Raw genomic sequence first — 23,683 nt, forward strand, 5'->3', positions numbered from 1 at the left:
TTTTGTTCTATAGTTATTGTGTACAACAAACAATGCAACCGAAAATTCCAAACCAGAAGCCAAATTTTAGCATGTCTTCTAACACAAGTGTACATTAATCGGTAAAGCAGGACATGATTTTTGTATGGTCATCTCCAGGGTAAAATCGTTGCTGAAAAGAGACTTAAGAATCAAATGATTAGAGAGGTCCCATTATACAGCCTATGTGAATCCGTACTTAGGATGTGATCGGGTTACCGTTGGAAACCTGGCTGGTAATGTTGTAGCTGCCAAAGCATGCCTCGGCGTACATGGCCTCCTCGGTCAAGGCAGGAACAGCACCAAGGAACTTTTCGACAGGGCAGAACGCATTGACCGATCCATTGCAAGCACCCAGCCCTTCCAGCGACACGGGAGCGCTGTTGAGCACGAAGCGAATGTAGTCCGTGGTGTTTGCTGTGGAGGATAGATCAGGGTTCTTGTACAGCTGTTCCTGTAGGTTCTCGAAAGATACATCGCTGGGGCAAGTCCAGATTTCAGAAGCGAGCCAAGAGCCACAGGGAACAAGTTCCGCTAGGTTAAAGGTGCGGGCGGGTGGAGTGGCAACATTGCCAGGCAAGCCATTGGGACCATAATTGAAGTACTTCAGGTTGAGAGCAGTGAGCACAGAGACGATCGTGTTGTCGTGAGACATGTCCATGTACAGAGGCTGGTTCAGTGGGAATGTCTTCGTGTTGTCGTCCCATGTCGAGTTGATACTGGAGCGGCTGACCGGGATCACACGTCCCTCCAAGCGGGCTGCCAGCTCCTGCACGTAACCGATACCCTGGGCACGACCGCTAGGAGATCCCCAGCCATAAACGCCGTAGAACTCCAGGTCAAGGGCGTACTCGAAGCTGCGCCATTCATCTTCGGTGAACAGCGAGCAGAAGGAGGAATCACCTAGCAAAGCAGATTCATATGGGCACAGGTTCATCATAGCGTAGACGTCCACGGCTTGTAGATTGAAGCCACTGGGGAAATACTTGGTAAGACGCTTGAGTGGGGTCTTGGTGAAAGTGGCAATAAAGGTTAACAGAGCGATTTCCTCGGCGGTTTCGCCTTCAGTGCAGGCCTCATACGAAGCAAGGGTGTTGTTGAAGCCAGCTACTTCGGGGATGCTGACGAGATCGTAATCGCCCTCTGAATTGTTGGCGTCCGTGTTTGAAAAGAAACCGCTCAAGAACCACATGGCACTCTCGAAGACTCGCGGGTAGTTGGTTGTTCGGAAGATAGGTTTCGGGCGAGCAGTGCCATTGGGGTATACATTCATCGAGTTTTCCCACTTCCTTTGAGTCCGGTCGGCACGGTAGAGCAGGCGGCCGTACCTGCTCCAGAGCTCTGCGCCCGAGCTAGCTGAGGTCGAAGCACCCATTGGGAGCAAGCTGTCCAATTCCAACAAGTAGTCCCAGTAGTTCAAAAACACCAGTGGGCCAGTACCTATCGCGGTCTTGGGATGCTTCGCAGAGAAGTTGGCTAACTTTGAGGCAAAGTTCTCAATGATGCCACCATCAATCTCATTGTAAGTAGGATACCGCTCTCCGTGGCGAGCGAGCAGGTGTACCTGAGAGAGCTCACATTGCGGGGGGAGCCTTTGGGGGCCCCGTATCCATCAGAATCAGCATAAGGAGCCAGGTTAGCCCAGGTGCTCCGGATATCAAACCCACTCTCGAATGTCGCGCCGGTCTTGGCTGCAGCGGCAGCCGAGCTCGAGGTTGTTAAAGCCACGGCAGCGGCAGCATTGCTGCCAGCAAGAGCTAGCAGCACGATTGCTGATGATAGGATTGCCATGAAGAAAGAGGAAAATATCTGTTGAGATACATCATGTAGATATCATGGGCCACAACTGTATCTTAAATACAACGGTCAAGGATCCCTTTGGATCAGGGTTGTGGGTCCGTAGGATCAGCCCCCAATACGGAGTTACAATTGGTCCCCACAGTAAGCCTAATTTCTATTTCCATATTTAGTAGTTTTGAAGAGCTTGGGTGTCAATATGCCCCCATTTCGAGCTATGTTAAGGCAATGGGGGTTTGGTTTGAATCGACTCCGGTCTGATCAAGCATCATGAGGTTCGCAATCTCCCTGGAGTTGCAATACTTTGCGATGGAGCTGGCAGTCGGGTAGGATGTTCATTTTACTTTCTTGCCTGGGGCAAAGTGGAGGAACGAGTGAGATACAATGTCGAGAACTTTAGAATAACCTTAGAGCATCGAGGTAATTGTGAAATTGTAGAAGAGTGGTTGACGGAACAGTATGACAGGATCAACGTTATTCCGTCGATCTCAAGAACACTAGCATCCTTCAAAATGTTTGCACTAAAAATAAAATCCATTAAACTTGAAACCTTGGGACTCCGTATACCCAGGTAATTTTTTGAGGTTTTGGCTTGCCGGTTTTCTCATCCGGTGGATCTGATGCCGAGATCTGTAGGCTTCAAGATGCAGAAAAAAGGCAGCCCAGGCGACCTCGGTAAGCATTTAATATGTTTAAATCTTTAATCCCAGTCTTGGGAGTTGCAATCATACATGTAGGGGTATTTCATTCCAAGGTTCATCCTATCTGGGAGTCTAAGTCTTTCCGAATAAAAATGGAGACACTTGCCCAGGTGTACCTATCAGCAAGTGTGGTTAGAGATATATATTTTGTGTCTGGACAGCCTGGAAACACCGATATGTACAGCTTTATTTTCATTCGGACTCATGAATGAAGAAGATGTCCTTCTAAGGTTTAAAATCTATCTTTGATCCAGGACAGGAATAACCTGACAAAGTCCGACTCTAGAACAAATTTTGCAAAGACAGAGAGGTTCTCGACACTTTTTATCCGTGCTCGAGTAGGCGCTACCACTAACCTTGATCCGGTTTCACCCCTTAGGTGACTCCCCACTTGGGAATAGTCGCCTGTCGATCACTTCTCAATATGACATCGCAGCAGTGTTTTGGGCTTTTTTATTTCTACTTATTTTCTGGATATATGGGGCCATGGCGCAGGAGACTAGGCCATATATCTACCAGAGTTCGCACCCCACACAGTGCTGAGTCTGCTGACTCAAATTTGAATGCGAGGGATCACAAGATTATCAGATTTAGACCCAAGCTGGCACTGACCTCCGATTGATCACATAGATCTATCAAAAAATTCCAGGCATAGGAACGGGTGCCATACAGCCCAGCCAAAAGTGCAGCTCTGGACCCTGAACCCTGAGCCGCAAAAGACCCTGAAGATGCCGTGACACCGAACTTTCGTTTTTTGCTTTATCTTCATGGAGCTAGCTTGAGCCACGTCTGACAGGGAGAAGCATCCCGCGAGTTTAGAGCCAAATTAGCCAACCGATCATCAGCCGTCCCAACCCACCACTCGCTTACCTTGTACCAATTTGGTTCGGGAAAGCGCCATCACGATGTGTCCACTCGTATTCGAGAGCTGCGATTGGAGCCAAGACATTCGCTCTCCGATGGCGCCCAACATCCGGTCTAGGTTTGTTATGAGAAGTAGTAAGGCTGAGTTCGGATGAGCCGCTTAATCTATTCAGCTCTTTCACACGTGGGAGATGAGAGATGCATACAATAAAGAGCAAGGGACTTGCCCCTGGAGTCGCCGTACTGTTTGTCCTTTTATTTGTATTTTTCCTTTCTGAATAACATTATCTGTTATTTTCCCAATCCCAGTGACACTTCAGGGGGTATCGTTGAGGCACCATGATAGCTCTTCATATTGCTCTCTATACAATCCTGGCCACGTCGTTGGTCTTTGCTATTATCGAGCTTGGGCTATGTGCCTATGTCACTGCTTACTATGGCGGCACGTATCAGGAGTACTCCTATAATGCCTCCGGGGGTTACAGTTACCAAAATGTGAAAGTCAGCACGCCTTCCATTGTGGCCTTTCTTATGTTCTCCGCCGTCTGGACCATTCTGATCACCCCTGGCGGAGGGGTGCTGTCATGGTTCTATACTCGCAAGGGTGTTAGCGAGAAGATCAGCAAGATCTTGGGCATCGTGTTCGCCGTGGTCTACTTTGTGACAATGGTCTTTTGGCTGGCTTGCTTCGCTGATATTGCCTCATACCTCGACGGATTCACCAGCTTTAATGACTACTACAACGCGGTCATCGCTTTCGCGGTGCTTCTCTGGTACAGTCCTCCGGGTTTCTATTGTTACAAGTATATGTTGTGCTCACATCCCTTATTTACAGGCTCCTCTTCCTCGCCCTCTTTATCTTGTCGGTATTATCGCTTTGTGGTGTCTTGGTGTCGGATTGGGTGGGTTATCAGTCCATGCGCAAGTCACAGGCGGACAAGGCTGGTGCCCCTGCGGCTGACCCTGAGGTGCCGATGAGTACAAACCCCGTTGCTCCTCCGTCAGAGTTGTCTACTCGGGATGCTGAGCCTCTGCATGACCAGCCGAACAATCAATCCCTTAGCCCCTCGTCCCCTTCGGCCATTGCTAGCGCCGAGCTCAGCGGCGATAGCGTTCACGATCACCATGCGAGCAAGGCGTGAACGATGAGACTCGAACCCGTCATCGGCATATTTGTTTTTCTTCTTCTCTGTGCTGAGGGTTCGCATGGAAATAGCGCTATGATATGGACTGTAATGTTTGGAGCATGTCGAGGATACCCTGGATATTACCTGATTTTCTTTAATAATGGCCTTGTTGATATTTGTTTGAATCAATTTTCTCGTCTGACATGAATTTCATGGTGAAACTGGCTGTAGCCAGATAAATAAGGGCAATCTATGACTAGAGCTATACGCGTAGGTTTGTTGTTGCGGAGACAAGGCTGAAAAGGGGGATATGATCTACTCCCCTGACAAAAAGAAACGGGATCCAACAATACAGGTATGTCCAAGCATGGGGAGCAGAAAGACAAAAGGAACGAGCAATTATGAGGTAAGAAGGTGCCTAGGGAACACTCATGCCGCCGTCGGCTTCTCCTCCGACTCCTGATCCTGGGAGTCACGTCCATGTTTCTTCTTTTCCTTCTTTTTCTTCTCGTCCTTGCCCTTCTTGGTCATGGCTTCTGCCATCAACTGCTCGAACGCCATGTAATCGCCCTCCTCTTCAGGGTCACGCTCGGCCTGGGTCATCCTGGTTAGTACAAAATCAAAGAGGCGTATGGTTACAAAGGCATACCTTAGCATAAATGTTACCAGCCAAGACCAGTGCATGGGCGCGTTCCACGCGTTTCTCAAGGCGAATACGCTTATCACCCAGAATCTGGTCGCAGACGTCGCGCAGGACGCTCTGGATCTCGAACTTGCTGCCACGCCATGCGGCGGCCAGAATTTTGCCGGTCACCTTCTTCTCATACTCAGCCTTCTTCTCATCGGTCCAGTCCTCACCACCACGCTCTTCGAGCTTGGCCATCTCCTCCATGGTCATCTGGGCATCGATAGCGGTCGAGATGGTGGTCCAAGTCTCCTTCGCCAGAGTACCCTTATCCTTCAGGCGCGAGAAGAACCCAGAGATACCGAGGAACTTCTGGGACTTGAGGAACGAGGTACCCTTTTGAACATAAGTGGCACCGACCGCGTGCAGGATTTCCAATCCAAACGACTCCATCTTCAAGTTCTCGACTTCAAGGCGAATCTTCTCCTCGAACGCATGGGTGACATCTTTACCCTTGTCGGTTTCAGTCCAGACACTGAGACGGTCGATCAGCTTGTTGGCTAGGGTGTTAACGCGGTCCTCCCGAGCCTTTCTTCGCTCTTCCTCGAACGCGGCCAGGCGCTCCTGCTGCTCCTTTGACAGACCCTTCTTCTTCTCCTTCTTGCGCAATTCCTTCTCCTCCTGGGACAGACCAGCTGCATCCATGCGCGCCTCTTCCTCCGAGCGGTCCATGAGAGCCTGCTGGCCCATGTACCGCCGGGGTGTGCTGGTTCCAGAGCCGTGACCAGAGGCTTCCGAGGAAGCTTGGGGAGTATCTGCGGGTACTGACGGGACGGTCGGGGCGGCTGTCGAGGCGCCCGCCGGAGCATCTGTCGCGGACGCATCCTCGGTTGCCGCCTTCACCTCTTCATCGTGGATATTGAGCTTCTGTTCGGCGGACTCAGCGAGCTCCTCCTCCTCCATTTGCTCCATGGTGATGTCCATTGTCGCAGTCAGGTCTTTCATGAGGGAAATTTCTCCGATGAGGTCAACGAATGCTTCGCCTCCGAAGATCATACTGAAGAACTCCGAAGGATCCTCTATGGACAAATATTAGTTTTTCTATGCAGCGCCTCGGTTGCCTAATCGTGAGATTCGGGGACAACTAACCAAAGCCGCCACCAGGAACCGCGTCCTCCTTTCCAAACTTATCATAACGTTTGCGCAAATCTTCATTGCTCAGAACTTGGTAGGCTTCACCGATCTATGATTGATGCTGCTATTAGTCGGGGACTCCGGGTAGTCACAGTTGGGATTCCGGCGTACCGCCTGGAACCGAGCGTGTGCGGTTTCATCGCCTGGGTTCTTGTCTGGAGGTGAGATGGATGTTAGTATCGTGCGATAAGAAGAATGAACTGTAAGTCTTACCGGGATGAGTGACGATGGCGAGCTTCCGGTAGGCCTTCTTGATCTCAAGCTCGGTAGCTGTTGGCGGGACGCCCAAGGCGTCATAATAGGCGGTATCAGCGACCATGATGGAAGCAGAGTGAGGACTCTGCAGCGGTCAATAAAATGATATCAGAAACAAAGCGACACCAGTGCTTGAAGAAGTATTCGGGAGACGTCTTTCAGTAGAATAGCGCAAGTCCTTATGAAATCAATAATCGAAGACTTGGAATCACTTTTTCCCCGCCAAATAATCTATCTCACCGCGTTCAGTCACGTGGGCCCGGTCTCTTTGTTCTTTTCCTCATTTCCGCTTCTCGTTCCCCCTTTTCCATTTCTGCTTCTCAACAATTCCTTGGATCTTGGACTTGATCTTCCTTTTCGGTTTTCTTCTTCTTTGTACAATTTTATCGTCCGCTTCTTGAGATCACTGGGATCTCCTCCTTGGGTTTCTGGTTCATCTTCTGCCTTCTATTGGCCCCGGACATCTACGTGTCGTATCTTCCCCACTCATCATGGGTTTTGTTAAGAATGCTCTCTACTACACCTTCCATCCGATCCAATTGAGGTCAATCATTCAATGGTTGGTGTTCCGCTCGGCTTCGGCAGGGTTTGCTTTCGCATCGCGGCTTCGACTAACCTTGTTATTCTCATAGGAAGGTTTGGCACAACCCGCCGCACGAGCGAAATGATAAAGACGACACCGTGACGCAGAAGAAATGCTTCGAGTTCTTGGACTTGACCAGTCGCAGTTTCAGCGCGGTCATCAAGGAGTTGCACCCGGAGCTACTGTTCCCCGTGTGTGTTTTCTACCTTGTTCTTCGTGGTCTGGACACCATTGAGGACGACACCTCCATTGACCTCAAGACAAAGGAGCCACTTTTGCGCGGCTTCAAGGATATCCTGGAGCAGGATGGCTGGACCTTCAACGGAAACCGCCCCGAGGAAAAGGACCGGGAACTGCTGGTTCAGTTCGACAACGTGATCGCCGAGTTCAAGAATATGAAGCCTGCCTACCAGGCTATCGTAAAGGACATCACCGACAAGATGAGCAATGGTATGGCCGACTACTGCGTCAAGGCGGAGAGCGACGATGCGAGTGTCAAGACCATCGAGGAATACGACATGTACTGCTACTATGTCGCCGGATTGGTCGGTGAGGGTCTGACCCGCCTCTTTGTCGAGGCTGACTTGGCAAACCCTGCCCTACTCAAACGCGCCCGTCTCCACAAGTCGATGGGCCTGTTCCTGCAGAAGACCAACATTATCCGTGACATTCGAGAGGACTTTGACGACGAGCGACGATTCTGGCCCCAGGAGATCTGGTCTAAGCACGTCGACAAGTTTGAAGATCTCTTCAAGCCCGAGAATCGGGATGCGGCCCTCAACTGTAACGCCGAGATGATTCTCAATGCGCTCGAACACGTTGAGGACTGTCTATTTTACCTGGCGGGTTTGCGGGAGCAGAGTGTGTTCAACTTCTGTGCCATTCCTCAGGCCATGGCCATTGCTACTCTGGAGCTGTGCTTCCGCAACTACGATGTCTTTGAGCGCAACGTTAAGATTACCAAGGGTGACGCGTGTGAACTGATGGTGCAGTCGACACAAAACCTGCAGACTCTATGCCAGACTTTCCGCACGTTTGCTCGTAAGGTCCACAAGAAGAATACCGCGAAGGACCCGAACTTCCTGAAGATCAGCATTGAGTGTGGCCGGGTAAGATCTCCATAATTGGCCATAATGTGCATGTTACTAATTGTTTTCTGTAGATCGAGAAATTCATCGAGACCATCTTCCCTACCCAAAATGCTGCCGATGCCCAACGCCGTGTTACTGGCGAGCTTACCGCGGAGCAGGCCAAGAAGCGCGAGGTCGATGCCGAGAACAAGTCCGATATCTATTTCATGATGGCCCTCATGGGTGCGGTCATTTTCTTTGTCGCGGGCACTATGGTAGGTTCCTCGAAATGTCGCTCTAGTTTTACTTATGGCTAACGTTCGACCAGATATTTGCGGCTTGGTGGATGGGCGCTCGATTCGATCTAGCTTGGCAAGAACTCAGGTCGGGCAATCTTCGTCCGCCTCCCCAAACCCAGGAGAAGATGGCGCGAAAGCTGGCTGCTGCGTCCGCTGCTGCCATCGGCCGGGACGAGCTGTGATCCCCCTCTGTTATATCTCCACGGCGTTACGACATGTATCTTCCTAATATTCGATTCCCCCCGTGCCGGTGGCTTCTTGTTTCATTATATCCCCGCATGCCACCTCTTGCCACCGGTGGCACGATGTGTATTGATAATAATCTAACATTTTATTCCACGTCCCACTCGGACCCAATCCGTTACTGACCCATGAGGCAAGCAGCATTATCCACAATAACTAGCACGGATGTCAAATTGCGATCTAGCCCTCCCATGGCTGTGGTCGTGCCGAAGAAGTGCTGAAATTAAATGGGGGATCCTTCAAGGTTCTCTCTGACCAGTGATGTACTAGATTTGTGTCTGACGAGTCTGGTTCTGCCAGACCGAGATGGCACACGTCCATTGAAGATCTGGGACATACGTAAAACTATGTTAGTGCGGCGTGTATATTTCAGAAAATAATCTTCATTTTCGTCTTTCTAGTCAAACGTTGTAATGCGTCGGATTTCTCTACAAATACTATTTTAATTTCCCCTATGTCTCTAATTGTTGAAGCCGGCCATAGATTACACTTGCCACAGGTCCACTGTACCCAGCGTGGGGCAGCTTCCGCCGAATCAGAAATCTCTGCTTTATCATCGTCCCCGGATTCTAAATTATAACATAAAAGGCTGTCCTCTTGGCGAGGTTTTTCTTGCAACATAGACTACGGCAGTCATTTTCTCTCAACTGCCGTCTCATGCGCGTCCTGCGAGCCATTGTGCCCCCATCCTTCTCACGGGCGCCTATCAGTGCTCGACTATACTCTTCTGCTTCTGCTCGGGTTTCTACTCCATTCAACATCATGGCGAAAAACAGCAAGGCCTCCAAATTGGAGGACTCTGGAGAGCCACTTCCCAAGCTATCTCCTAGTGAATTCCGAACATATAACCGGTTGGCAGAGCAGATGGATGCATTTGTAAGCCCTGAATCAGCGTGGGTCCGATGGGTAATCCTGACTAACGGATATTTAGCACAATCACTTCCGCATGACTTGGAATCAGCTCTTTGATGCCTGCAATGCTGCTGGAAAGCGGCCATCGGGACTTTCAGCCCGCCAAATGATTATGATGGGCCTTCAGTTTTGCTCTCAATTGGACTTTCATCACTCCATTGAAGAGCAGCATATCTTCCCAGTGCTGGCGAAGAAAATGCCCGAATTCAAAAAAGAGCTTGAACTCTTGCGCCAACACAAGCAGATTCATGCAGGTCTGGAGAAGCTGGAAGCATATCTTGAGAAATGTCGATCTGGCGAGGAAGATTTGCGACGCGAAGAGGTGAAGCGATTGATGGAGGGATTCGGAGAGGTACTGTGGAAGCATTTGGACGAAGAAGTAAAGACACTGGGTGCGGAGAACATGCGCAACTACTGGTCGGCTGATGAGATGCGACGACTTCCAATGTGATTGACATCACGGGTGACACTGGGCTTGAATTAACCTTTTTCTTTTACATTTATTTACCAATTTCTGCCATATATTCACATGACGATGATTTACCACTTTAATGAGCTAGAATGCATGTTCTGCATCTCGTATGGCCACCTGAGCTATAAAATTAGAATTGGATCAGTATGTAGAAGGATCAGTATGCAGACGATAATGAGCCTGCTTCTTGTTTTACACTCGAAACAAAACTTTGAAGTCCTTGCTTGTCCGTTCATGTTCGCAAGCTTGAGGGCGTGTTGGGTACTGCCGCTGTTGCCTCCAGGGGCCGTAAACCTAGGATTGCATTGGGCCCACTAATTCGAAGGAAATCTCAACAGGTTTTGTTTCGAAAGCCAAGAATGATCGGCAACATGAATTGGTTGCGGCAAGTGGAATATATGGGCCTCGCATCACGATTGGCAGACTCATGGTGAGGAATGCCAGCATTCCTGAACTGGTATGCGGCCGGCATATGATTCCGATCACGGCTTCTAATTCAGCATGCATGGAATTTTTTCAATCCCTCTTTAGTTGTGAAGCAGACGTTTATTACGCATGGTTGCTATACATCTCTCAACTCTCTTAGCACCAGCGTGGCAGATCTAGATTTAATATGCCTCTTTTGTTTTTTTCACTACAATAAAATTATCTCATAACCTTTACTTTGCCGTACAATAGATATTCAAAAGAGAGGGGCAGTAATGAGGGTAATACAATTTCTGCACTGATGCATGGATTCAAACATATTCAACAATCTTGGTATTATGACGAGGTAAAGCAAATTGGAGTATCGGGAATTGGTGCCTCGTGGCTTAGATCGGATTTATTGTCGATCCTTAGTCAATCCGTCATGGCTGTGCTGTCAGATGTTACTGTTCCTGGAGAATGTTTCTGTCACCCAGACGCGCAAGCCGATCTTATATTTCAAGCTTTTTGAGATGCCTGATCGTTTCGAGCGCCGGTGATCACGAAAGCGCATCCCCCAAGCCCGCTACAGAGGAAGCGTTCTCCACAACCATCGCAAATGGGCGAAGATCAACAGACCCCAAACTTGATAGAGCCAATCAATATGAAATGAACGTTGAACTCCTATCACGCTTCCCAGACCCTGTTTCTCCACGCCTCCACTCAAAAGCGGACCCCGAGACAATGCTCTGCCAGGACCCCACGATGGGACTAGGCCACAACAGCACGAGGTCCACTTCCTCATGCGGTTGAATCACTGCATGCAACCTTTTGAATAAGTGAATATAAAGCTGTGTGAATCCTATATGGTACCGCTCTGTCTCGACACGCTGCAATCATCTCCTTGCTGTTTCCATTCTCTTGCGCAGCACCGTGCCTTCCATCTTTCGTCGCCAATATGAAATTCACTACAGCAAGCCTTGCCACCGCTATGCTGGCGACAGGTACCTTCGCAGCTCCACGACCTGGATTAGTTGAGCGTCTGCAGGCACGTGGCGTCTTGTCGCGCCAGTCCACACCCGCCGAAAAAAACGGCGTTCTACTCAAGGATGGCGATGAGTCCTCAAAGGTCCAATACAGCAAAAACTGGGCTGGTATAGTGCGTGAGCAGCCTCCTGCCAGCGCCACCTATACTGCCGTCTCAGCGACTTTCACAGTCCCCAACCCCACGGCAACCGATGACTCGGGCAATATGCAAGCCGCATCCGCCTGGGTTGGTATCGATGGTGATACATATACCAACGCCATCTTGCAGACTGGTATCGACGCCTACACCCAGAATGGTGAGCAGAGCTTTGATGCGTGGTACGAGTGGTACCCCGACAGCGCAGTGAACTTCGATATTGATCTCTCCGAGGGCGATGTGATCGTCGCCATGGTACAGTCTTTCTCGCCTAGCAAGGGCGTTGCTATAATCGAGAATCAGACTACTGGACAGAAAGTTACGAAGAGCCTGGATGCGCCTTCTTCTTCTGCTACACTTGGTGGTCAAAACGCCGAGTGGATTGTTGAGGATTTCAACTCCGGTTCCGATATGGTGCCGCTTGCCAACTTTGGCGATGTCAATTTTATTGGTGTGCAAGCTAAGGCTGGTGGCCAGGCATATGGAGTCAGTGATGGCGAGGTTTTGGATATTCAGCAAAATGGCCAGGTGCTTGCCAAGGTCAATGTTGAGAGCAACACTGAATTCACTGTGTCCTACCAGGGATAACGATTTCAAATGTAAATAGAGTTGATTTTGTGATATTCGGCGTTTGGCGTTTTCAAGGATGGATAGACCTCCAGGATCTCCTAGTTTGGAATCGTTTTAATGGTGTGGCAAGATGGTTTGCGATTAAATCTGTTACTTAACACGTTGTCACAGTCTGATATATGATAATAATTGAAAGCATCATTCACATTTCATGCCGTTATCTCGACTTTCTAGATATTCAAAGCTGCACCAGGGCATTTTCAAACCTGTTGAGTGGATCATAAAGTTTCTTTATCGCCTTGATGTCCTCATACTTAGTTCCATAGATTGCCTTCATGTCAAGACCTCTGGAAGGAGTCAAAGAAATGTAACAGAAAGGAGGGATGTTCACTGCATCTGTTTGTGATAGCTCAAGGTGAAAACTCTGAGCCCATTTCACTGCTTCGTCCACTCTTTCAGGTGATTGCGATATGGGAATGATCTCAATAATCACGTGTGGACGATGCGAATAGAAAACAGAATTTGTGTCTGGATATGGAGTTCCTGCACGCAACTCATGGATGCCATACATCACGTCAGGACTGTTTGGCTGCAGCGGCGCATGCTTGCTAATAACATTTACAACCTCGGGAGTAAGGTCGTAAACTGTGGCGGCATAAATTGATCCAAAGACCTTCTTTGGAACCAAAGAATCCGCTATTTCATTGAATGCCGTTAGCGTGGTGGGTATGACCGCGTTGACTGCCACGGATGCCCATGAAGAAACCTTGGACAGCCAAGACTGCCCCTCGTCAAGGTCTGATGAAGCCCACACAAACAGAACAGTAAGAGTTTTACCGACTGGGCTGTTATTGACTAATTGATATAGGCCAAGTGCAGCTGGCAGGCCCTGTTTTTTAGATTCTCGGAGCTGATCATTGAATTTTTGGATCGTGACGCCGAGGTCATTAGGTTCATATAAGATCGCTCCTGCAAGCACCTGGGAGGTTGTCAGATAACGAATGGGGTGTTGACCACATCACTCACCTGGTCTAGTGGATAAATCCTGATTTTGAGCTCAGCAATAACACCCACTGTTCCCCCAGCTCCGCGAATGGCGGTTAACATTGTCTCGTCCGCTTCACGAACGACTCCCTCTGCATCCACGACAGTGGCTCCTAGGATTTGGTCCACGCCAAGGCCATACTTGCTGCTAAGCATACCATACCCTCCATGAAGTGCCCAGCCAACAAAACCCACGGTTGGCGTGACGGGATGTGGGACAACCATTTTGAATCTTTCCAGTTCCTTAACCAGATTGATCGATATCACTCCCCCACCCACTCGGGCTGTTCGGGACTCGGTGTCCACATGCACATAAGTGAATTCGCGCATGTCAATCGTGACTGCACCATCTACCTGACACCGACCGAACATGTCATGTCCGCCTGCACGGATCGTGAAGGAGAGATCATTAGCAGTGAGGATCGATACTAACGCACCGACATCCTCTGCTGAACGGGGCCGAACAATCATGCTTGGTTTTCTCGTTTCGTTGAGCACAAAGACTGTGCATAGATCAGCAAAGTCGGGGGACTCGGGAGTTGCAAATCGAATATGGCTATTTTCGGCCAGAAATTCTATTAGGGAGTCCATCTTTAAACCGATGATATCTCACAAAAGCCTTGAAATACTGTGTTAAGATTCATGTAATCAAGGGACAAGTGTCATGAGATCAGAGAACCTCCTTTTTAGCAGCTGACTAATATCGGCGTTTCAGACCAAACTCATGAATCACGACATCCACTTCCCATCACATTGTCAACGGAGGAAGAGTATGAGCAAATGAAGAATGGGGGAGAATTCTTGCAGATTAGCAGTGATCCCTGATCACTTGTGTTCGAATGCCTTAATTTGTAATTCAATCAATCAGTCAGCGCTCCAACCTTCTGCATGAGTCATCACGTTAGCGATCCTTTCTGAATTCCGTGTTTACTTGATCATTCAACATGGCAGTCTGTATCGAGCTGGCACAATTTCCTCGCGATATCAACGCAACTCATACCTTGTTTTCTAGGTACGCCTCATCATTGGGCATTGACCTCACCTTTCAGTCATTCCAAGACGAGCTTGATTCTTTACCGGGAAAGTATGACGAATCCCAAGGAGGTGCATTATTAATTGCGCGAGCACAACGAGACTTTCCACCAGACCAAACAATCTCCAGTGCTTCCACAACCAATCCGTCATCCTCACATGCCCCTGTGGTGGGCTGTGTGGCGCTCCGGCGGAGCTCCAACAACTGGTGTGAGATGAAACGCTTGTATGTCCTGCCCGAAGCAAGAGGACTACGGCTTGGCGACAAACTTGTGGTCGCCATCATGGAAAAAGCAAAGAGCTTGCATTATAGTGGTATTCGGCTCGACACGCTGCCAGAGATGATCGCAGCTCAGCGCCTTTATCTTAGGCATGGGTTCGTGGAGATCGACTCGTACTATGATACACCTATCGAGGGTACAATATTTATGGGTTTTGAGTTCACCCATTGATATTAATCTTCGCAATCATCACTTTCTACGCTGCAATAAAAACACACTGGGGAATGCTGTCCGTCAAGAGTTGCATGTTTCGGGCTATCATTCCTTCCGTACTTCCGTCGGGACCGATCTCGAAATCCTGCAAGCTTAAAGAAGAGTGGACCTTCTGTCACAATTCTTCACACGTATCATGGCATCTTATACGATCTATGGCCCCATACATGACCAAATTTCTTGATCCCGCAAAATAAAATATTAAAGATCTGCATCTGCCAAGCGGACTTGTCATCGTGGGTGGTCGGAGATAGTACTCGGAGTTACCTGTTTGAGAACAAGATAGAGCGAAGAGAGTATTTATGTCAAGAACACGATGATCTTGAATCAATCTGCTATCTATCCAAGATGACTGTGGAAAATAAGCCTCTAGATGTGCTCGTGATCGGAGCTGGTGTTGCTGGTCTTTCAGCCACCATCGCTCTAGGGAAACAGGGTCATCGCGTTGTGGTTTGTTCAGCGAAGAAATCGATCATTTACCTCATACTAATCAAGTGATGGCACTAGATTCTGGAGAAGTCAGCATTCCTCAAGGAAACTGGAGCAGCTATTCATTTACCACCGAATTGTACCGCCTTGTTGCGTTGGATGGGTGTCGATCCTACTGAATTCGGGGGTACTCTTCTGCACGAGGTGAGAAGAGATATCACAACACTGACCATTCTCAACTAATCAGTGAAAAAGATTCAACGGTATGGGTCTGCTGGTGATTTGAAATACAAAAAAAAATTTGCCGACATTCGCCATACATGGCAGGATGTATGTGATCTACCTTGGAACTTGACATGGCCGTCTTAACAGCTTTCTAGGAGTGGTATCTCGTTCACCGCGTGGATTTGCACAATAATCTCAAACAGCATGCTCTTAAAACCGCGGCTCTGCACACGAAATGCACAATCACGAGCATCGATATCCATGCTACTCGTTCCTCGGTCACCCTTGAGGATGGACGGACTTTCGAGGCTGACCTCTTGCTTGGAGCAGACGGACTACATGTATGTATCTGCAGAGTAAGCTTCCCAGATCAACCAATCCGAACGTTTAACCAGATTCACTCTTAGTCTCAGGTTCGCGGTGTTATTGCTCCGGGGGCACCTGCACCGTACCAAGCAGGAAAGTCGTGCTTCCGATGGCTGCTTCCCACTGAAGATCTGCAAAAGCACGAATGTACCCAGGAACTTGTGCAGAATCCAGGGATCTTCATTGAATGGGCGGGTGATACTTGTCGCCTCGTCGCATACCCATGTTCTGATAGCAATGTGTATAATCTGTGTGCTTTCGTTCCCTCTAGTGAGGTCAAATTTGACACCCAGACCGATGGTGCGTTTCTCTCCAATATGTGTCGCTCTCATGTCGGCTGAAATGATTTAGGCTGGCAATCAGTGGGCAACAAAGATACCATCGTTCGGATGTTCTCGAAATTCGCCCCAGCAGTTCGGAAAATTATTGAAAGGGCCGACGATAAGTTAAAGGCCTGGGGTATGTTCGACATGGAGGCTTTGCCGACATGGACGACAGGCACAGCGGCACTTATCGGCGATGCTGCACATCCATTCCAACCATGTAAGAACCAATCTTGTGGTATGCTTGGTACGATCGACTAATACGCGACAAAAGACATGGGCCAAGGTGGAGCGATGGCTATCGAAGATGCCGTCGGTATTGCAGCGTTACTTCCACTTGGTATCAAGGCACAGGAGATTCCTTCGCGACTGAAACTTTACGAATCCAATCGCCGACCCCGCGTAGAATTGGTTCTTGAATATACCCGGCTGAACGGTCGCGACGAGAATGATACTGCTGGTGCTCGGATCACACGTGAGTCTTCAATCTTCGTCCGTCCTGACTAGGAACTCGCTGACGAAGGTAGCGGCTGACATGGTGAAAATGATGGGAACAATTTTCTCGTACAATGAGATTGAGCAGTGTGAAAAACTTCTGGGAGGCCAGTAATCACCGAAAGAGGAAGGCGATGGGACTATTAGTGGACGGCGTCGTCTTTACCCAGGGCTAGAAATGATCTTTGTATGCTATTTTGCAAACTGCAGCTCTCATGCGCGAGGACAAATATTCAATTACCCAGACCTTGCTGTCGTGGTACTTCGAACCGAAGGCCCCTAATTAGTCGGGCCTGTCTTGAAACGTTATTAGGATGGTCACAGTGTGCATTATATATGCCGTTGGCGATAATATTTGCGATTTTTCGTCTGTGTAATATTACAAGGAGCCTTGTTCTTCTTTCTGACCTCATTCTTGAAGAGGTTTTTAGCAATGGCATCCATATTCAGCACTTTTCATTGATCCAGACTCCTGAGTACAGACAATGTCACATGTTCATGACACCTGAGGCACCATGATGACTGATCATGGCGGCCAATCCAATCGCATCCGCGGGCGTCAATGACGATCGCGATACCTATACGGATGCCATGTAGCTATGGCGTCTGCCACGTTGCGGCCGGAAAGGCCGCCAGATTCGTTTACGATCAGACGCAAGCCTGTATCAAACCCGAACCTACGACAAAGTGCAGTCGCCCAGGCCCCAGCGTTGGGACATTCCACGACCTCTCCCGCTCTAGTGCCATCATCCTCAGTGTACCCTCCATCCTATACCGAACTCTACGGGCCTGTGTCACATGGGTCTCGTCCCATTAGCCCAGTCCCACGACCACGTACCGCAGGAGGCACATCGCCTTCCAAAACGCCACCTCCCCCTTCTCCAACTCCTGTCCAAAAAGCCTACGGTGAAGCTCGACACTTCCTCGGAGGATTGATCAACCACCCGACGGAATCTAATAAGCATGTTACCATACTGCGCCACTCCCACGGACTAGTATTCTATCGTGGAGACTCTACCTCGGTCGCTATCTCGATATTCTCCGATACCCCCTTGCCCCCAGATCGGACAATATGGCTGCAAAGTAAAGGATGGACTGGCAAGACTGGAATGCGCGCAAAGGCAATGCTTCGTCTACACGATAGCTGGCTTGATGTAACCCCGGCAATGCCATTGCATGCGGATCAAATAAACCCAGATGACGAGCGAGCCTGGCAACGCGACATCAAGAAGTTTCGCAAGAAAGCGCCTGCCCGACCACGAGACACTCATCTATTACGAGAAACTGCCGTGGTGCGAATACCTGCAAATGGTGGGGATGGTTACTTCCAACTCGTACTCTGTCAGGGCCCTAAGAAGAAGGTTATTGGTAATAGTCCTGTGTTCCGTGTGCTTTCGACATCAACCAGCCCCAGTTCTCTCCGTGGCGCAAGTCTCAGCACTCTACCCTTGGAAGTCGGGGCAATGGTCGTTAGTCTTTATGCAAGGACGGCAGCTCAGACCATAGTATCGCCTGCTTCCTCAGCTATAACAGCCAAAGTTGATCCTTATCGTCCGTCGTGGCTTACTCAAACGGCAGCGCAGACCGCTTATTCAGCTAGTGGTGTCCAGGACAGAGTTGGAGGAATTATGAATGGTTCTACAAGGTCTCGCCAAAGAGAAACTGCCCAACAATCCCATTCGGTAGAAATTTTCAATGGTGTTTCTCCAATGGAACTTGGTCCTCGGCCACCCTTTCCGATGACATTCAAAGCCCGAGGCCAAGTTCTAGAGCCACCGTCACCTAATAGCATCGGTGATAGCCCAAGGCTTACACTTCATAAGGTACCAGACTGGGTGCCTCAGCAACTTCGAGGCTATTTCTTTGGCTGGGCTCGATTCGACTTTGAAACAAGCAAAGAGTCCAGCGTCAGCGGGTGGTATCCAGCCGTGCTTTCTATTCGCACCCTAGATCCATTGCAAACCTCTCGTATTGATATAGCCCAACTTGCAAAACTTGTCGTGAAACTACGCTTGCTTGATGACGTCCCTCCTCAATCAAGCAAAATAGAAGTCCGTGTCATGGGATATCTTCGGGCTGATATTCCACCCCCAACGGGCAAGACCAGCCAAGAACTGGCTGATGCACAGGCTGCCGCAGCGGAGGCTGCTATGCTTGCAGATGCATATGACGAATCAGTTGTGCTGAACACACTGGCCGGTGCAGCCTGGGCCGCGGAAATGCAAACCCCAGTTGAAATGTCACGATCAAATACTGGGTGGATTGATCGAACCCGCGATGGATGTGCCAATGTGCGAACTCGCGGGCAGAAGTGGGTGGAGCAAGTACCACTCCATCGCCTTGGAGTCCGCTCGGCAACTGATGATGCGAGAGATAGCCAAGTCGCGGTGAACGGATTCTACATTGTCCGGTGATTTCAGTTAGTTGGCAGTGGGGTAACCCCTTCTCCTACTTTATGATGTTGGTCGCCTAGATCGTTAATATTTAATATGTATATTGGTTCTTAGGAACGTTGGTGCCGTGTCGATGTCTCAAATGGCGCGCGCTTAGTGATTTTAAGGTCGTTAATACATGAACAAATTTAATTGAACGCTTGATAACCAACACAAATCTTATAACAGCTCGCAGCTCCATTAACCAAATAAAAGCGCCACTTTTTCCTCACGCCATGCATCTAGTTATGAACAAATATCTCAAGGTCCCATCGGAGGTTCAGAGGCCGCCAAATTGCACTGTCGGAAAATCCGTACTTCATCTGGCTTGAAGGCGCCAACGACCGAATGAATGACCCCTCGGTTATTGAACAGAACCAAATCGCCCTCTTCCCAGTCGTGGGGGTAAACATACTGGGGACTAATGGCTGGTCTCTGCAACTTGTAGACGATATCACGCACACGTTCCAAATCATCAATGACCGTGCCATCAGCACAGTGAATCCGACGAACTGCTGAAGGGTGGATTTGCAAGGCAAGCTTTCCGGTTACTGGGTTCTTCCAGACCATGGGGAATACCATAATCTTCTTCTCATCAATAGGCGGCAGTTCGGAACTCGGTAACTCGAGACCTTCGGAGTGTAAACCCAGACCGGTTGAGCGGGAGTGTGCAGGGCTCATCCAGATGTATCTAACGGATCAATCAGCTTTTGTTTCGCGGGTATGAGGTTTACTGAAGTATCTCACGGATGAGGCGCATATTCCATTTTGCTCGTCCGAACAAACTCCTTATCCTCTTCAGACAACAGGTCATACATCCGCTGACCACTGACGAAGGCAGTCGTGCCCAGCGGTACATCCATAGTCTCTCCGGTTCCATCATCATACAGCAATGTTTGACGTCGGCCCTTAGGGACAGCCACAGCCAGCAAGGTAGTAACCTGTGGTGGGTACAAGTCATATAGAGCGGCATCAATGTGCCAACGATAAAATCGTGTAAAATCGTAATCCTGTTCGTTGGGGATATGGTCCTTGTGAAAGGTTCGGTGATGTGGGTGTTTCAACTGTATGTTCTCTAACCCTTCGTATGAGGGAACAAACCCATTTCCAATCACCTGGACTTGTGGCTGGTGCGGTATTGTCTTCAAATCTGGGTGAAGAATACTGCGTTTCGCATCGATAGTCTTGCCGTGGCCGTAGTTATCAGATGCAGGATCGAATCGCTTAGTCAACTCATACTGTGCTTTAGGAGATAGCTTGTGTTGGTTCTTTAGTACAACTACGTGGTAGTTGTAAAGTGCGTTTCGAATGGTTGTGAATTGCTCATCTATAGAAGTTCAGATTCCGTATAGAGTTTTCGTAAATGGAGTAACAAACCAGTCAAGTTCTCCAAGTCGACACCTTCTACCTGAGCCCCAAAATCAATATCGGAGCCCTTGGGTGGCTGAAGAGGGCGAACTGTAGGGGGTAGTACGGCAACGGCCATGATTGATAAATGGAGTTAAGATGTAGTTGGACCGCTTGGTGAAGCTAAGGTTTCGACGGGATGTTTAGAGTTTTTATATTCGGGATCGAGGACGTAAAAGCACACGATTGATGGGTGATCGGCCAATATATACGGGCTACGGCGTATACCGAGGGTAAATCGGATGAGTTGAGAGAAGCAAGGGAGACGATGGAGATGACAAGTATTATAGTGTAATTGCCACTGGTTACAGGATAGAGCGGGTGAGTGCGGGCCGGTGCGGATGAGTGCGGGTTTGGATAAGATAGCTCCCCGATTCCCGAAATGCGGAGATTCGGCTTCGAGATTTACGGCAATTAATGATAAGAAGGATCGGTAATGTGATCGGCAAGGCTATGGATTAGCAAAGCGGCTCTTCTGATGCTTATTACGAAAACTAAATACAAAACTCAGGATCTCAGGCTAGGTAAAAATCTAGGTCGAAGCAAAAGCTTCCGACAATGGTGCCCACATTGTTCGGCATATCATAAGCAAGTCGGTCGGCCTTTACCACATTTTCCACCATGGCCCCGGTGGCCCAGGAGGAATCTCGGCATCAATGATCTCTTGCAGACCCGTATGCATGTCTACTTCTTCAGGGCGCCAGGACCACGGATCATTCCAGAATAGAATGCGGTGGCCAAAGTATAGCACCAAAAACGCAGGAATTCCGACATACGCGGTGAAAAAATTACTTACAGACCATTCCGAGGGGAAGAACACAGTGAATCCGTTGATGAATAACATGAGTGTCGATCCAGCCATGCCAAAATAAGCTCCATATGGTTGGAACCGCGATCTGTATGGCTGTTCGATGCCTTGTGCTGACACGGCCCTACGAAACCGAAAGTATACGATGCAGCAACAGATCCACGAGATGAAACCAGACGTATTAGTGAAGTTCACAAACCAGTTGAAGACGATGGAGCCTGACGTGCCGACGGTTAGATAGGCCAATGCTGAAAAGCAGGCCGATACACCGACGGCGTAGTATGGGACACCCCATCGGTTGCAGGACTTGAATATACTAGGCGCGTTGCCAGACATCGCCAATGAGTACAGGGACCTGGATGACATGTATAAGAACGAGTTGCCTGCGGACCAGGCCGATGTCAACACTGCGGCATTGACGATATGATCAAGGACTGTCCATATTAGTCACTATGTCTTTCTTAGCTGGCAGTTGCTCACGCACCTGGGATGCCAGCATTCTGTATTCCGACCACAAAGGGCGATGACTTGACCGTCCCATCTCCTTGTGTGAGTTGTGAAGCGTTGGAAGGGCAGATTACACCAATAGCCAAAACACCAAAGATGTAGAAAAACACCAATCGATATATGTAGCGACGAGCAGCTCGAGGCACATTACGCCGAGGCGACTCCATTTCTCCACCACTGATGATAATCAATTCTGGTGCGAAGATGAAAGCGATTGCACTGGAAACGGTGCATTTTAACAAGCCCACGAAACGCCCGGCATCTCCTTGCACAAGGTATTGATTAAAGGAACCTGGATGCTTCCAATAATGGAACCCCAACAACTGACGATTGGGTCCGCCGCCCCAGAAAAGAATAAAAGATACTATAAGAAGACCAATCAAGGTGATAATCTACATTTAAACATATGTTAGCGGATTATGCTCCCCATCATTATCAACAACTGCTTTATAACAGGGTCATTCACCTTGATTCCCGAGAACCAAAATTCCGATTCGCCGTAAAAGCGCACGGGTAGGAAGTTCAAGGCAATTATCACGACCATCATGATAGAAATCCACACGGCGATATTTATCGTCCCATTGGGGTCCCAGTATCCAATCACGAGACCCGCTGCAGTGATCTCATATGGAACCAAGATCCCTAGCGAATACCAGTATAAATATCCCATGGCGAATCCCAGACTTCGTGACACATATCTAAATCCGTGGTAACTCATAGTACCACCATGAACAGGTAGGTATGCCCCGATCTCAGCGATCGCAGTCACCAGGCCGTACACAACTGCTGAGATGAAAATATACCCGAGGAGCAATGAAGCAGGGCCACCGGTGGCCAGGGACTGACCAGACGATACGAACAATCCTACCGTGTACTTTGTTCAGGATTTTCCAAATATCAGAAGAGTGCAAGGGATAGGGTCTTTACCGGTTCCGATAGTGCCACCCAAGGCCATGAGTTGGACGTGACGGCTCTTCAGTCCTCGTTTCGTGGTTTCGTAGCGTTCATCTAGGAGATCAGCCTGGACCAGATGGCGCACAGTCTCGCCTTTTTCTGTCATGGCCGGTCGGTCAGTCGAATAGCCCATAGTGTTGATGGGTTCAGTTGTGGCCATTTCGTGAGGTGCCTATCAGCAAGAAGATATAAGCTGAGGGACCCATTGCGCCGGGGGACTATTGTTATTTATACGTGTCGCAATCTTCCACAAAATACCACCTCTCAAAGGCCTTCTCATAATACGGGCCGTGGTCACACCTCACTGGGCGCCACAGGGCCCGTGATAACTTAGCCGACAGGTTAGCCAAGCCCCGCTAATGCGAATGCGAGTCTGGGGTAAGCACGAGGCCGAGGCTAGATAAGGTGGGAAAATATTTATTTCCTTTGTTTGGATTGACTCTCCCCTTGATTCTCCAATACCAACATCTTCATGTCATCTATACAAACCGCCTTCGCTGACATTGAGCCTGTAAGAGCGACATACACCTCACTATATTTTCCTTCTCAGGAGAACAGCCTTGGAAATATTCATGGAATTATTATCGCTTGCACATGAGAATTTCGCTGCTGAGATTCTCAGCCACACCGGGACATGCCCGGTCAACCGGCATGTTGCTGAAGTCTCCTAGGCGCGAAATGAAGAACGAACACCTTGCCCTGACATCTTAGGGCACCGGTCCGGAGACCGGTCCGGCGAAAGATAGCCCAGCAAACTAGACCCTACCAGCTAACGGGAGAGGCGGCCTTTGGGAGCATCTCGTCTTATCAGCGCTCGGCAAACATGCAGGGATTCGAGGGAGGGAACGG

The 23,683-nt window shown here is 49.1% G+C and overlaps 12 protein-coding genes across 12 annotated transcripts; 7 read left to right on the forward strand and 5 right to left on the reverse strand.

Moving 5' to 3' along the window:
* Positions 1–217: 217 nt before the first annotated feature.
* N7503_002936 (histidine phosphatase family protein) lies at positions 218–1,809 on the reverse strand (the record flags this gene model as incomplete). The annotated part of the gene is given in 2 exon segments (XM_057062483.1): positions 218–1,582; positions 1,597–1,809. 2 exon segments carry the CDS (start codon positions 1,807–1,809, stop codon positions 218–220), a joined length of 1,578 nt encoding a protein of 525 aa, XP_056926445.1.
* A 1,910-nt stretch (positions 1,810–3,719) lies between these two features.
* Positions 3,720–4,522, forward strand: N7503_002937 (MARVEL domain-containing protein; the record flags this gene model as incomplete). The annotated part of the gene is made up of 2 exons (XM_057062484.1): positions 3,720–4,153; positions 4,216–4,522. The coding sequence occupies 2 exons, from the start codon at positions 3,720–3,722 to the stop codon at positions 4,520–4,522; spliced, it is 741 nt and encodes a 246-aa protein (XP_056926446.1).
* Positions 4,523–4,936: 414 nt separating this feature from the next.
* On the reverse strand, positions 4,937–6,645 carry N7503_002938 (DnaJ domain protein; the record flags this gene model as incomplete). The annotated part of the gene is made up of 5 exons (XM_057062485.1): positions 4,937–5,101; positions 5,157–6,211; positions 6,282–6,375; positions 6,438–6,481; positions 6,540–6,645. The coding sequence occupies 5 exons, from the start codon at positions 6,643–6,645 to the stop codon at positions 4,937–4,939; spliced, it is 1,464 nt and encodes a 487-aa protein (XP_056926447.1).
* Positions 6,646–7,072: 427 nt separating this feature from the next.
* Positions 7,073–8,715, forward strand: erg9 (bifunctional farnesyl-diphosphate farnesyltransferase/squalene synthase; the record flags this gene model as incomplete). The annotated part of the gene is made up of 4 exons (XM_057062486.1): positions 7,073–7,140; positions 7,214–8,273; positions 8,327–8,509; positions 8,563–8,715. The coding sequence occupies 4 exons, from the start codon at positions 7,073–7,075 to the stop codon at positions 8,713–8,715; spliced, it is 1,464 nt and encodes a 487-aa protein (XP_056926448.1).
* A 701-nt stretch (positions 8,716–9,416) lies between these two features.
* N7503_002940 (hemerythrin domain-containing protein) lies at positions 9,417–10,156 on the forward strand. Its single transcript, XM_057062487.1, has 2 exons — positions 9,417–9,652; positions 9,708–10,156. Exons 1-2 carry the CDS (start codon positions 9,434–9,436, stop codon positions 10,137–10,139), a joined length of 651 nt encoding a protein of 216 aa, XP_056926449.1. The 5' UTR covers positions 9,417–9,433; the 3' UTR covers positions 10,140–10,156.
* Positions 10,157–11,523: 1,367 nt separating this feature from the next.
* N7503_002941 (A4/G1 family peptidase) lies at positions 11,524–12,336 on the forward strand (the record flags this gene model as incomplete). The annotated part of the gene is made up of 1 exon (XM_057062488.1): positions 11,524–12,336. The coding sequence occupies one exon, from the start codon at positions 11,524–11,526 to the stop codon at positions 12,334–12,336; it is 813 nt and encodes a 270-aa protein (XP_056926450.1).
* Positions 12,337–12,556: 220 nt separating this feature from the next.
* On the reverse strand, positions 12,557–13,953 carry N7503_002942 (FAD-binding oxidoreductase; the record flags this gene model as incomplete). The annotated part of the gene is made up of 2 exons (XM_057062489.1): positions 12,557–13,297; positions 13,345–13,953. 2 exons carry the CDS (start codon positions 13,951–13,953, stop codon positions 12,557–12,559), a joined length of 1,350 nt encoding a protein of 449 aa, XP_056926451.1.
* A 353-nt stretch (positions 13,954–14,306) lies between these two features.
* N7503_002943 (GNAT family N-acetyltransferase) lies at positions 14,307–14,846 on the forward strand (the record flags this gene model as incomplete). Its single annotated transcript, XM_057062490.1, has 1 exon — positions 14,307–14,846. One exon carries the CDS (start codon positions 14,307–14,309, stop codon positions 14,844–14,846), a length of 540 nt encoding a protein of 179 aa, XP_056926452.1.
* Positions 14,847–15,236: 390 nt separating this feature from the next.
* On the forward strand, positions 15,237–16,841 carry N7503_002944 (uncharacterized protein; the record flags this gene model as incomplete). The annotated part of the gene is made up of 8 exons (XM_057062491.1): positions 15,237–15,338; positions 15,396–15,521; positions 15,573–15,647; positions 15,698–15,883; positions 15,950–16,208; positions 16,260–16,451; positions 16,506–16,706; positions 16,759–16,841. The coding sequence occupies 8 exons, from the start codon at positions 15,237–15,239 to the stop codon at positions 16,839–16,841; spliced, it is 1,224 nt and encodes a 407-aa protein (XP_056926453.1).
* Positions 16,842–17,325: 484 nt separating this feature from the next.
* Positions 17,326–19,140, forward strand: N7503_002945 (LipA and NB-ARC domain protein; the record flags this gene model as incomplete). Its single annotated transcript, XM_057062492.1, has 1 exon — positions 17,326–19,140. The coding sequence occupies one exon, from the start codon at positions 17,326–17,328 to the stop codon at positions 19,138–19,140; it is 1,815 nt and encodes a 604-aa protein (XP_056926454.1).
* A 279-nt stretch (positions 19,141–19,419) lies between these two features.
* Positions 19,420–20,644, reverse strand: N7503_002946 (TauD/TfdA dioxygenase family protein; the record flags this gene model as incomplete). The annotated part of the gene is made up of 3 exons (XM_057062493.1): positions 19,420–19,849; positions 19,906–20,485; positions 20,536–20,644. 3 exons carry the CDS (start codon positions 20,642–20,644, stop codon positions 19,420–19,422), a joined length of 1,119 nt encoding a protein of 372 aa, XP_056926455.1.
* A 525-nt stretch (positions 20,645–21,169) lies between these two features.
* Positions 21,170–22,994, reverse strand: N7503_002947 (proline permease PrnB; the record flags this gene model as incomplete). Its single annotated transcript, XM_057062494.1, has 4 exons — positions 21,170–21,807; positions 21,858–22,272; positions 22,347–22,744; positions 22,808–22,994. 4 exons carry the CDS (start codon positions 22,992–22,994, stop codon positions 21,170–21,172), a joined length of 1,638 nt encoding a protein of 545 aa, XP_056926456.1.
* Positions 22,995–23,683: the final 689 nt, after the last annotated feature.

The sequence above is a fragment of the Penicillium pulvis genome (genome assembly GCF_028828015.1).
Source record: "Penicillium pulvis strain IBT 33274 chromosome Unknown contig_12_segment0_segment0, whole genome shotgun sequence".
Taxonomy (NCBI): domain Eukaryota; kingdom Fungi; phylum Ascomycota; class Eurotiomycetes; order Eurotiales; family Aspergillaceae; genus Penicillium; species Penicillium pulvis.